Source organism: Nothoprocta perdicaria, unplaced genomic scaffold (genome assembly GCF_003342845.1).
Source record: "Nothoprocta perdicaria isolate Ctin4 unplaced genomic scaffold, notPer1 scaffold_165, whole genome shotgun sequence".
Taxonomy (NCBI): Eukaryota; Metazoa; Chordata; class Aves; order Tinamiformes; family Tinamidae; genus Nothoprocta; species Nothoprocta perdicaria.
The window spans coordinates 1,294,357-1,308,125 of NW_020454816.1; the positions used below are offsets into that span (position 1 = coordinate 1,294,357).

General features: G+C 45.5%; 1 protein-coding gene across 1 annotated transcript in view; it reads left to right on the forward strand.

The window, feature by feature from the left end:
* SLIT3 (slit guidance ligand 3) overlaps positions 1-13,769 on the forward strand; it is a 337,579-nt gene that overhangs the window by 228,724 nt on the left and 95,086 nt on the right. Inside the window, exons 13-14 of the mRNA XM_026035707.1 lie at positions 6,282-6,425; positions 8,207-8,370. Coding sequence (XP_025891492.1) covers positions 6,282-6,425; positions 8,207-8,370 — 308 coding nt within the window. The remainder of the gene's footprint in view (positions 1-6,281; positions 6,426-8,206; positions 8,371-13,769) is intronic.

Genomic DNA, 13,769 nt, shown 5'->3' on the forward strand with positions numbered 1-13,769 from the left:
ACATTWTAAGAGCCTTTTTATTACAGCTAGACATTGAATGCTTCATAATGCTCTTTTCCTGGAAGCCAAAGATACCATAAAATCTAATGCTTTATGAGAAAATATAGCAAAATAATATAGGGGGATATAACCTCATTTTTCAAATGTCTGACAAGTATCAGTTTTCAATAAACCCTTTTCCTTGAGGAAATACAAATTTATTTTGCATAGTTACCAATCATCAGAGTGCTTGGGCTTGTTGATCTTATGTGTTGTGGTCAAGATCATCGTGGTCGCTTGGGCAGGCTGTGGGGGCAAGAAGGAATCCGTGCTCTGGACTCTTGTTTTGATGCTGCTGGAAGTCCTGATACTCTGGGGGTGTATAAAATTGGAAAGCAGTCATGTGTTGTATTCCTCTTCCTCATAAAATTAACCCAAAAACTTAGAGATTTTTCCTTTTATGCCTATAAAGCCTTTGATCATCGGGGAGAACTCAGGGTGTGCATCATGGTTGGAAAAAGACCAGTAATGACAATAGTACCAGATAGTGACAGGTAACTCTAAGTGATGAAGAATTGATCTTCCAAGCTTAGTTAGAACTAGATCTAATCTTTTCTATTTCAATTGACCTTTATTTAAAATAGAATTGTGCAAAGTGGCAAGTTGTGTGTGTGCCTGCAAAAGCCATTGCTTTTATCACTCTTCCTGAAACTCAACCAGTCAAATTTTGATTTGAGTAGTTCTCCTTTTCACCTGCTTTATTTGCTCACTCTTCTTYGGTTCATAGTGAGATATTTGGGCTTCCACATCTCTTCAGGGAGGTTGCTTGGAAAATAATTCCGTGGCAAATTTGTCAAGTCTGAAGTGCTGGTGCTCATTTGTAATTCTAAACCAAATTCCAGTACTTAAGAGCTTAAAATAGTATCTGCCAAATCTTCCTTGTGTACTTTTAGAGCTTGTTAAAAGCTCAAAGCAAATCCAGTGAAGCGCAGAGCTATGCAAAATATTTTAAAAAGGAAGACATGCAGCATGGCTCTAAAGCATGTGCATCGATTCTGGTATTTTTGTGTTATATACATAATGTTGTTATATACATATTAGCACTAGACAGTGATACAAAATGCCATCTGTATACGAGAGTGCAAAAAGCCARTTTGCCATTCCCAAGCCCCCTACAGTAGTCTCTCCCTATAGTGATCTTTAAGTGATGCATAACATTTTGTTCCACAGAATTCTTCGTTTTTGCCATGGCTGAGAGATAAAATAAGAGGGATTCCAGCTGCACGGGACCGTTTGCAGAGGGGCAGGAGCCTGGGGCTGGAAGAGGCTGCCCAGGGAGCCCGCGCYGCCTCCGCGCGGGGAGGTTCAAGGCCAGTCTCAAGGAAGCCCTGAGCAACCAGTCCCAGGTTCTAAACTCACATAAAATGCCCTGCAGGAGCTTTGCTCGGGATTCCTTGGTCCCTCTAGCCCAGGACAGCCCTGCTTAACAGCTTTATTACTTTCAAGCTGTTCGYCTCAAGCTTTTTTTTCCCTTGGATTTCTGCATTTAGACTGCCGTTGCGCTGAGATTGCTAGACTCAATAGGTGCAGCTAAAGCGAGGGAGCAGCGTCTGCCAGGCGCAGAAATGCAATTACAGCCTGGTCCTAATGAAAGGCCGCGGCCGCCTTGCCCGTGTCCCTGGGCTCGGACGTCAGCGCGGAGCTGAGCGGCCGCCCTGACGCCAGCGCCGAGCCGGGCTCGCGCGRCGGCCGCTCCTGCTCCTCCCGGCACTAAAACAGGCGCTGGGAGCGCAGGAGGTTGCGCCCRGTGCGCGTGGGTTGTGACGTGGTTGTGTGAACCCAGCTGTGACCTTATCTGCAGCCCCAAGCTGGGCGCCGTTGGAGTAACGGGGTTGCGGGTGCTGTGACGACGCCTGCTTGTAGCTCACCAGCAGCACCATGAGGGTCACAGGGTTGTCGTGCACATGTCATTCAACGGGACTTGCAAGTGTTTGGGTGAGGAATGAGGCCTTTAAAAACCCTCCGAACTCAGACTCCCAGGCTGTGCTCGGTGCTTCCTTTTTGGCTCCTTATTCAGCTCATGAGTTTTCTGTTCTGATTTCGTTGGAAGAAATTTGTCAGCACCGTGCTCCTCCTGCAGTTTCCTGCACATGGAGGGGCACTTGAAGCTGGTTCAAGGGAGCGAGGCAGGGAGTTCACACAGAGGGTTACCAGCTGGAGCGGACAGACGCTCCGGTGGTCAGGCATCACGATAGGAAATGTGCATTTGAGGAGCTGCCCAGACATTTGGACACCGTGAGGGGCAGCCAGATTGCTCCCTGTCCTCCGGATCCTTCCAAGATGCTCCTGGGCTCTCATATAGTTGTTTTGCCAATAGGCTGCTGCTAGACGGGGCTCAGCGCTGCTGCTCCGTGTCCCAAGGACGAGGTCTTTTTCAGGGCTTCCCCTATTAATCCTTGTGCTAAAGCAAAGCACAGCTCTAGATTCCTTACAAATCCCATGAGAAGATGCCAAAAAGAACGTGGAATTTGTTAACTTGTAAGAATTATAAACCMTAAGGAATGGTTTCTTCCAACTGAGTCGTTTCTCTGCTCTCCTATAAGGCCCTTGAATGTAAGTGAAGACTTTGGCCAGAGGCTATTGCTGTCCAATTAAAGTAATACATATTTGAGTTTTGCTTTTACCCATGCAAACAACTTCAGTTCCCTCTTCCTTGCCAGTCTCCCGTGTGTTTTACACCCGTGTGTTTTTCCGTTTTCCCAGAGCACACTGGATGTGCTGTTGGGCTTTTTAATCCTCCTTGTGCTGTTGTCCCCATCATAAGGCCAGGCGGATGGAAAGGACGGTGTCATTGTCCCTGCGTGACTGGGCTGGCTCATGTCCCTGCGATGATTCCCGGTCCATCCTGCAGCGCCAGGCTGGCCAGGCTGCCCCTGCAGTGCTCACCCTGTGCTGCTCTGTGCTGAGGGTTTGATTGCCTGGCTTCACCGAGCTGAACACACCACCTGTGTCAAGAGGAAAAGCCATCACAACGTCCCCACTTGATCTGAAAAAAAGGGGGGGRAAAAAAAGCAATTTTCCCATTCATTTTCTTTTTGGAGTTCAAAATAWTATTTACATGTTAATCACTTGAAACTGTGCTTGGGCATATAATTCAATTATGGAGCCATGTTAATTATGCAGATGGTGCTTAGGAGCATCCGATATAATTGTGGAGCTGGTCCAGCAGTGCAGGCTCCTTCAGAGGGCTTAGCGGAAGCACGTGAGGATCTCAGTGTGTGGCCAAAGTCACCCCCTTGGGAAGCAGCATTGGGAGAGCGATTGGGCTGCGCTTGGCTTCGTGGCCTTGACATGTCCATGGGGATGGGAAGGGAGGCTCGGCTTCGTGATCCACCATCTCTCTAGGTATCACATGCTCTTATTGCAGCTTGAGTTTTGATCCACCCAAGGAAGGCTGCACCACAGCTGGAAGCTCAGTGTGAATCCCTCTCCATTGAGCTGGCAACAAAAAAGGGAAAATTAGTGGAAATAACTTTCACTCTAATTTGGCACAAAAGAAACACCACGYAGGGCTTAGTAAAATAGATCTTGGTAACTGAAAGGCTAATGTCACTTCTTTCAGCGTGAGCCCAACGAGAATGAACCTTTGGTCTCTTYTAGAACATAGTTCAGGGTTTAAGCAAGCTCAGCATTTCCCATTGCTACAAAAGGCATCTTTTTCATCTGCCTTTGTGTTAGGTTAGATCAATTCTCATCACTTTTAACTATATGCAAGGTCAACCTTRTAGACCTAATTAGTAATTACCTGCCATTAGTGGGGCTGTGACAGCTGAGAAGGATTTAACGAAGACCTGGAATTTCCATCCAGTGCAGTATCCCRAGTGGCTATTCTGATAGAGCCAAGAGGTTTGAAGGGGATATAAACATTAGGGCTCCTGGCCAAAGCTCATCCTCTAACTTTCAATGAGCAGGAAGAAAACTTGGTAGAGGATGGGTTATTCTGCTTTCTCGCAGCTTCTCATTAAATTTTGTTTTATCTCACTGATTTCTGATCAGAAACACCATATTAAATTATCTCCTGGTCCACCCAGTATGGCCATATTTGTATAACTTTGAGTTCAGTTACCGTCTGTCCTCTTTAGATTTAGGTATTRCAGAAGTGTGTTCCATAGAGGCAGGATAGGTGCTGTTCCCATTACCCGAGCGCCTGTTTCTCACCGTGCGCCTGCGTGTCCGAGTCTCCTTCCWGCGTGCTGCAGCAGAGGGGCCTGTGCATCTGTGCCCATGCACAGGGGCGTCTCCATGGTTTGTATTTTAACCCCTACAGAAGTGTCACTGATGATACCACCATGGGTAGAAATGGAATAGAAGCAGTCATGCAAAATTGGTGCCAGGAAAACTTGCCGCTGTGCAAATTCCCTTTCCCTACCCAGTGGGTTTATTCGTGTTTTGTGGAAACAGATGARAGAAGGAATTCAGATCCCACACGCTCACTGTGGTCCCGGCGAGCTTGGACCAAGCACCTGCRGCAGTTGGTGTCCAGGCCCACGCTGAGCGTTTGCTCAACCCCAGCTCACCTGTGCTCTGTGGAGAAGATAAGACCCAGGCTTGAATGAGAAATGTATAATGCATGAGCACCAGGAGAAGGGATATTGCCTTGGCTTGGACTTAGGGAGGGCTATAGAGGCAAGTACTAAAAGATGACATTGCTGTCGGAGCTAAATCTCACTGTATGATGCATTGGAGCAATTGCTCCTACATCGTAATGTGAAAATCACCCAGTAACTTCTGGTGGAGTCAGCAGAAGTGTGGATTAGGTGCCACATAATTACCAGCCACAAAAATATAAATTACAGCAGGGTCATACCAGTGCAGTTTATGATTCTGTATAATGAAAAAAAAAAAAAAAAAAAAAAAGCTTATTTGTCCATCACTACCTTCTATGGGACCTTCTCTTTTAAACTGCTTTTTCCATGGTGTGTCAACAAATCCAAGTGAACGAGTAGTGATTTTCTGGGGGCTAGCGAGGCAAACGCTCTTGCAACCTTCTCTTGTTTCCTGTTTAAGATCCTGTATTGGCTTGCAAAGGAGCAGAGAATCCCTTCTCCTTTCTAAGGCTAAAAGCATTTGCTTCTGATTTATTCCTGAGGCACCGTACAGAGGACCCGACGAGCCCCACTGTTGCAGTATGAAGCCTTTCTCTCGTTGCAGGTTGTCTCCTACCAGTTTTCCTTCCAAGTGGTGTATTGCACATATGTAGATGACAATGAAAATCAGTGCGTGCTCCTGTGTGATGGTCTCTAAGAGAGCTCCCGGTTGCTGTTAGGACCATATGTATTTGGCACTGCTGATAGGATTCTGGCTAGGCGATATAGGAGAACTTGCAGTAGTACCGTCCGAGATTTTATGACTGAACTGATTAAATTCTACTGACTGGTCTACTGACTGGTAGATGTGCAGAATAAAGGAAAATGATGCCCAAATGCTGTTTGTGCTGCTCTTCAAAGCTGTTCACAATTCTGGCATAACTGGCATGATGTAGGTTCATGGAATTGCAGGATGAGTGAGATTAGAAGGGGCGTCTCGAGCTCTTGCTCAAAGCAGGGCCAGCAGTGACGGCTGACCAGGTTGCTCGGGGGCTTTATCCAGCCCGGGCTTGAAACCCTTGAAGGATGGAGACTGCCCAAGCCTTTTGGGCAGCCCGTACCACTGCTTGTGACCTTACCTTTCAGGAGGTTTAGTCCAGATCCTTGCTGTTTCCAGAATCACATTTTCTGTCCTTCCCTGGTAAAGTTACCACTGCATGCTTGGCATAATATATGAAACTTCAGAAACATCATTTAGATTTAAGAAAACTGCTAGTAGAGGAAGATGAAAGAAGATTCTCGTTATGGAGTGGGTGGGTGGGTGGGTGGATGGATGGATGGATGGAGTAGCGAGGCAGGCAGTGTTCACCATCCCTATGTAGATTCAACTTCCGTTGGCAGAATATATTGTCTGACGTCTTCTTTAAACATATATGTGGAATTTGGATGAAATCTGGTGAGTTGTACATAAAAAAGTAATGTATTTTAAGCTAGATAGCACTGTTACGTGTCTGCATATTCCTCTGGGTATGAAAGTACTGATGTCGACTGTGGTATTCGCATTTTTCTAACGTAGMAGGCAAATGAATGCCTTCAAATATGGGGTGGCTTTGGTTGTCTGGGTTGAGATCTTTTTGGATTCAACCCCAAAGTTCAGTCTGTCTCTATTTGATTATTGCAAGATGACTGCATTATAAACCTTTCCTCTGTTTTCAGGCTTCTCAATGCCAATAAGATCAACTGCCTGAGGGTAAACACGTTCCAAGGTCTGCATAATCTCAAACTGCTATCTCTTTATGACAACAAACTGCAGACCATCAGCAAGGGGCTCTTTGCACCTCTCCGATCGATCCAGACGCTGTGAGTATGCAGACATATCCCAYACGACAGCTCTCCCTTTTTTCCCCAAAGATGCTGCCTGTCTTTGCAGAGGATTTGCCTCTGACATGAAGACAGTTTGGAAGGGACCTCAAGGCGGTGGCCCCTCCTTTTCTGCAGAAATAAAAGGAGCAAGGAAAAGAGAAGAATTGAATAAATTCAGTGTAGCCACATATTGCTRCATTCTGCCCCTAGAAATACAGTTGTCATAAATGTATTAAGCTCCCCTAATAATTCATTTAGGTTGTTCATTAGGAAGATAATACATGAGTTCGGCTCTGTGCAATAAATGAAGAGCAGACTGGTTAAAACACTGCCTAATGGTTCTTAATGAGCTGGTGAGTCAGTCTCCCTCCTCTCCGGGGCTGAGTCCTGCTCTGCAGTTCCTGACTTCTGGAACTACGTGTCAGCTGCCATTCCACGTAGGGGAAATGATGCATTACATTGTTTGATCCAGGAAGAAAATCCACAAAACGTTTTCTGAGAGTCCTTGAATTCAAGGCATTAGTACTAGGAGGAGAGGGATCAGAAACGAAATTGGAAGCAAAAGTATAGAAATGACTTGATATTTCATGGACTAAGGTTTTATCCTAAAACTGTAGGAAGAYAATAAGGTGATAGTAATCTTTCAGGCAGCAGTTGGCAGCCTGATATGAAGAAAACCAAGAAACAGTCCCTTCCTAGCATATTTTGTGCATGTATTTTGATGTATTTGAGCATCTTTATAAACCTCCTTGCATGTATGTAGCGAATATATATAAATATATATAATAATAATAATATATATAAATATATATCTTAAGTGACAGTTCTTAAATGTAAAAAAAGGGAGAGAAGTTTTCTCCAGGTGAGAAAAAAATAGGTGAATAGTAAGAGAACAGAGCTCTCCTGAGGATATCGCTTTATAGGATAGACACCTCTGCCCAGAATCAAATTGAAACATGTGTCCTTTTCCAGCGTTCCCAGTTAATGTAGGGCCCTGAAGCTGCAGGGCTGAGTGCGAGTGCACTTAGCAGAGATCACAATCAGCCCCTGAAGGAGGCCTGCTGCAGTGCTCAGCGCTGTCAAACACGAGTCATAGCAGCAGCCGGGAAAGGCTGCTTTACTCTAAAACACTCTGCAGGACTTTACTGATAAAGTCTACCTCTATCCAATTGAAAACTTTGCTTTTCCAGTTTGTGGGTGTATGTCCTGCAAATGCTGGGGACTGGATAGGGTCCAGCTCTACTTTGCATTAACTGTTTACTCTGAAAAGTCTAAAAAATCTGATCCAGCAGGAAATAACTGTATGGCGAATTCTGCTAGGCACGATGAATATAGACAAACATAAATTTCCCTCTGGAGGAGAGACCTCTGCATCGTTTCTGATACCTTTCTGGCACTTATCCCCAGTGTGGTCCTTGGAAGGCGAACGTGCCAGTAAAATGTCTTTTAAAGCAGGCTACACAAGGATCCCTCCATCAGGTGCCGTTTCCTCACAGAGCCCCATACCTCGGCAGACAACAGCCGGCTGTGCAGCCAGGAGCTCCGTGTCCTTTCAAGCAGGCTTTGCTGCATTAATTTCTGCCTCCTCCCCGAGCTCCTTAACGAGCTGCGCYGCGCGGCAGCTCGCAGGGCGCTCCGTTCACGGACAGCCCCGCGCCGCTTCCGCCAGGCCCAGCCTCTCGCCCGCTCATCCCATTCCCTGACCCTTCAGCTTCGCCTTTGTGATGGAGCCCAGTGTCACAGGTCRCTTCTGATTAACCACCCCATCCTTCCCGCAGCCATTTAGCTCAGAATCCATTTGTGTGCGACTGCCATTTGAAGTGGCTGGCTGATTACCTGCAGGATAATCCGATAGAAACCAGCGGCGCTCGATGCAGCAGCCCGCGTCGCCTTGCCAACAAACGCATCAGCCAGATCAAGAGCAAGAAGTTCCGCTGCTCAGGTAATTCATTTATCCCGGCTGTACTGCACTCGCAAGGCAGAAAGCAGCAGCTCCAGAGGGCCCGCTAATCGAATCTGCGGGACAGTGTTTGCTATAATGGATATTACGGAGCATCTTTTCAAATTACATTTGGAAAATTGAGTTAGTTCCCCCGAAAACTAATTACTGTATGGATTTAAAAAAAAAAAAAAAATAAAAAAAAGGAGGCAGTCTGTCTTCTGCGTCTGAAAGAAATAAAAACAAAGAAAAGGGAGACGCTTGTGACATTTAATTTTGAAAGGATTGCTAGCTTATGAAATGTCTAAGGAAAACAGTGAAGATGTCTATGAATCCGTGTGGCAAATGTCGTATTTTGGAGGGGTGGACGCTGAGCAGATCTTCATGCAATTTGTGTTCTGGCAGAGCCTTTCTTGGCCTGGGTGGGAGCTGAGCTGCAGCAAGGTCTGGGACCCATAAGGCTGCAGATGCTCTGGGCTGGACATTTGCACAGGGCGTTTTGGACCAAGGGCATGGGTCAGGCTGGTGACGGGGAGATGAAGGGGGCTCCTATATGTGTCCTATTTTTGTTCTCCATAACTACTGTGTATTAATTCATGTAAAACTCCTGTTGGAGTTAGTGCATTTTTCACCTTCAGCAAGTTTTGCATCATTGCTTGTATTACAGTTCAGTGAGAAGACTGTGTGTGGCAAGCCTGATGGAAACATTACCTGAAAATAACGTGCAAAGTAGCATAACCACCTCTTTCTGAACCCTAACCCTTTATTTATGGTCTAGCTTTCCATAAAAGGACTTTTATGGCCTTATTCAGCACAACTGAGCAGGCTGTTTCTTCTTGTGTTCTTTCTATCGGTTGCGTTTCACATAACTGCATTTCAGGTACGCTGTCAAGACAAGCTGGTTTCAGTGGGAAAATCTATTAGTGTGTATTGAGAAGAAAAATGACTGTTATTGATGGAGTATCTTGCAGTGTTTTCTATAGAAATTGCTGTGATTTGGGCTCTTCCCCTGTGGAAAAAAGACCGTGATTAATTATGTTGGTGGTGGGAGAAGGCTGATGACACTAGATGGGGATGCAGCGCGGCGCTGAATGGCAGCAGCCCAAAACAAGCCCTCTGCAAGCAAGGTGCTGAGCTCAACCCTCTCTTTAGGAGGAGAATAAAATAAGGAGAACTTCATTTGCAGGCAGGTCTTGGGCGTACTCGTTCAAGTCCTCAATCGTTTGTGTCTCGAGCCACCGAATTTCTATGCAAAAGTGAAATTATGACACACTTTTATCTAGGTTTTTGCATTGTGTCCGTTATAGTAACAAGATAATTAGTGGGTAATATTCATATTTAAAGCAAGTTGAAATGAAAACGCATGAATATAATTTAGATAAGTCAGTGCAGTGCAGAAGCAGATCAGTATAAATCTGTTCGCTGGTGTTATTTCTCCTGCTTTTATTAATAGGTTGGAGAAGTCAATGTGTGATGTGTGTGTATGTGTTCYTCGAACAGGCTATGGGCTCTTGAACAAGACAAACACCATTTATGAAAGGTCATAGCAGAAAGGGCGGCAGTGCTGAASGCTGTACCTGGTGATGTGGAGAATAGTATTTTGTGGGAGTTCTTACTTGGGGGGGCCTTTCCTTAAGGCTTTAGGCTGTTTCTTCCTTGCTCTCCAGTTCTAGCAGTGTRTCACAACCACATGGAAAAGGCATAAACCTGGCTTAAGAAGGCGGGGGACAAGGATTGTGCAGCCTCAGAATGAAGATTTCAGCTGGATGAAAGCTAATTCTGCTCGAAAGCTCAATGGAGAAGTTATCCTTGCCCATACAATCCCCAGAAGCCGGTGGGACACCAGGAGTTTGGAGCATCGACAGCTCTCATGAAATGGGCAACTTCTAATGGCACAGGAGAAGCTCAATTTGTAAATCAGTGCAGAGAGCAGACAGCCTTGGCTGTCCCTGGGATCAAATTGTCCCTTGGAATCCTGGCTGTTTCAGACTTGGCTCTTAGCAGGAATTTTCCATGTTTTCGTTTGGAGGGATCCRTTTCATCCCAGGATGTAACAGAGCAGATCGCTGGGCAGAGAAGCCCAGGGCTGCAAGTCTTGGTCACTCAGAGTGAGACTCCTCATCAGTGCTTTGCATTGCCCAGGGACAGGGCAAAGCTACGCAGTGCAGTGAAATACATCTAGAAAACTGCTTTTTTCTCATATTGTTTCCCTCAGTTTTTAACCGCAGCTCCCCATCATCCCTTTGGAGCTGGAAGAGCGTTCCTTCTTTTTCAGATTCCTCAAGGCACTTTTCTCAGTGCCTGTTTCCTCTCTGAACCCAATGACTCAGACTTTTCCTGGGGGTGGTGAAGCAACATCTGCAAAGGTTATGAGTTGTCATAGGACAGGGATTCTGTGCAACTGGAAGATAATGTACATTATTCTTTGTGGAAGGAGAATTGGAAGCATTATACCATGAAATGAAGGAACAGCAGGGGAACAGGCAAGGTTTTGCCTGCAGCTATGAGACAGGCGAGGCTGCTGGTTGTAACGTCTAGTAAGTTTAAGCCTCAGATCGCAGTGGACACTAATTTCTTGTGGGATTTTGTCTTCCATTTAATGTGATGAACCAAAAGAATAATAAACTATCTTCGTGTTCAGCCCTTCCCCCAAATGTTGAATCTGAGACTAGATTTCTTGAAAGAGAAAGCAGGGGAATGGGACTAATCCTCTCTTCTGTTTACAAAATGAGAATATTGCCTTTTTCAGTAGCAACAGCAAAATGCTGCCGTTTTACCTGCAGTAAAAGGTCTGCCTGCCATAACTCCACACACCGTTTCTGACAGTGATCAAAGCCTATGAGTAGCTGTGAGTATCACATCACTGAAGCCCTTTCTAGCTCTTAGAAAGAAGAATTAGGTTCGTATTTGAAGCCCTAAGAATTAAGCCTGGCTTACTGCTTCCTCTTGCATTGGAGCATACATTTGATCTAATAATTGATTGAATTAGCTACTTCAGTTCCAGAGAGGGCTGCGAGTAACAGGAGGAGGACAAGGAAGCACCTGCCTGCGCAATGCCCTCTCTTTGCGACCCTGTCTCTTGTTAAGCCTAACCAAAGCCAGGCTCAGTGACACTCCCGGGAGGTAGCTGCAGACCTGGCATGCCTAGGGCTCCTGTCSTACATCTTGTGTTGCCCCTGTTATGAGCAGAGTGTTGCCAGCACCGCTCAGACATCTCCAAAATACGGTAGGAAGAAGTTAGTTCTCTGTCTGAAGCGGTTCCTCGTGGTGGGTTAGGGTCTGGAGGGGAAGGGAGGAAATCACGTTGCCTTTGCACATGTTGAATTGGAGCTGAAGCGGAGCTGAAGCAGAGCAGCACTCACCAGAAATGCCAAGTGGAGCAGCACTCACCAGAAATGCCAGCTCTGGTCTTGAGCAGGATGAAGAAGATCATGGGGGAGACGTCGGCGTGAAGAGAGCTGGGCAGCTCAAGGCAACGCAGGAACGTTGGCGCCTGCAGTGGGACATGAAATGTTGGTCTGAGGCTGAGCCCGTCTCCTGCAGGTGCTACAGGCTGACCAGGTGGATTAAACAGGGGCCCATGTGCAAATTCCTAGCAAACCTCAGACAAAACATCTCTCTGATTCCAGAGCAGCATCAACATTGGCACCAAATCCTACAATTTTGTGGGAATAGAGAATATATCTAGAAGAGGGTTTTCTTTTATTCTTTCTTTTTAGTAGAACTGTCAATACTTATGACTATTAATACTCCTTTTTCAATATGTTTTGCAAAATTTATGTAGAATGATCTCTATATACAACCAGTGCTTGAATTTTTTTTTGAAGTGTAATTTTCTGTGCATAAAAGAGCATTGTGCTTCCCTGCTTTTTCTAATCTGCCAAAAAAAAGAAAAAAAAGGAAGAAAAATAAACTGCTCTGTTCCTTCACATTTGTTGCAGTAGTCTGCAACAAGCAGAAAGGAAAGTGCCATGGGAGTACCTCACCTCTCGTGTATTTGGGAGTATAAATCAGGGTTTTGGCAGCCTTCTCTTTATGCACTGGTACCTCTTGTTCGTTGGGGTTGGTGATTAGCGCAGGCAGTTGCCGAGAGCAGTGTTTAATTAGCGCAGCAGAGGAAGAGAGACTTCTTCAAAACAACCTCTAGAGGCTTCTCCGGAAGATGTTGGCAGGGCTTTGGCCAAACTGATTCCTGGTAAGACTGAAAAGAGTTCATTGACATGGAAATGACTGGGTGTATTACAGAGATCCTACTTAATACTAAAATCACTATGTGTTATATAAACCCATTTGGAAGGTAGGAGATATTTCTTTGCTTAATAGAGGTCCTTGGAGGAAATTATTCCAGGAACCAAGGCCAGAAGTGATGAATTGTTGTATTATTGGCAGGAATGCTAGTTAYGTGTTTAATTTCTGATTAAGTGAGGTATGGATACCAGGTTCAGGCATGCTTTGAATGAGTCATGAAAGAAAATTAATAATATGATTTTGTGTCATTTTGCATGAGTCAAGCAAGAAAATTAATAATCCAGCTTTTGTATCAGGGAGAACTCTGACTAGTTTGGCAGCTTTGGGAGAAAAAACTTTATGTTTTTAAGCTTCCCTCAAAGCACTGCTGCAGTTTATTCCTTAGAGAACATAAAGAGTGGAAATAAGGCAAATTATCCTATTTTTGGTGCAGTAAGCATGCAAACCCAGAGTGTGACGTGACCAAGTTCACTCTGTATTTGGTTCCTGGTGTCCCTGAGTAATTTGCACGTTGTCTTTCTGCAGAATGATGCTGKGTCGTAACAAGGCGCTGCAGTGGAGCCCCTTGCTCTGCTGCCTGGCACCTCTGCTCAAGTTCTTGCTCTGTGTGCAGGCTGTGAATAACCTGCCTGACACTGGCTTGGTTCTTTATACAAACCCCGACTAAGGGGTTTATTTAAGGGCCTTAATTTAAGGTGCCAGCTTTGACCTTCACTGAAGTCCCACGAAACATTCTGGTTAGCTCATAGGAGAGGCGACTTCCTCCCTYGATGGCTTTGCCCTTGAGTGCATTGGGAATGTGGCTTCCAGAAGTGCACTCGAGTGCACTGGGAATGTGACCTCCAGAATTGCACCCTCCCAGCCTGGCTCTGCAGTTACCAAAGCCAATGGGAGCTCTATTTGGGTGGGAGCTCTCCGGGCAGACCYGAATGCCCTACTTGGTACACCAGGGATGCAGGAATGAGGAAGGAGGAGTAAAGCTACGTGAGGTCACCTGGGCTGCAGGGAACAGGGAGTGCTTCCATCAGCAAATGATGAGCGAGACCCTGCAAGTATTTGCAAACAATAATGAAATAGTCCTGTTTACCTTATGTATGGCTTTAGTAACGTGTGTTTTCTAGGGTGTTTTAAAGTGCAGTTAAGAAAAGAGAAAA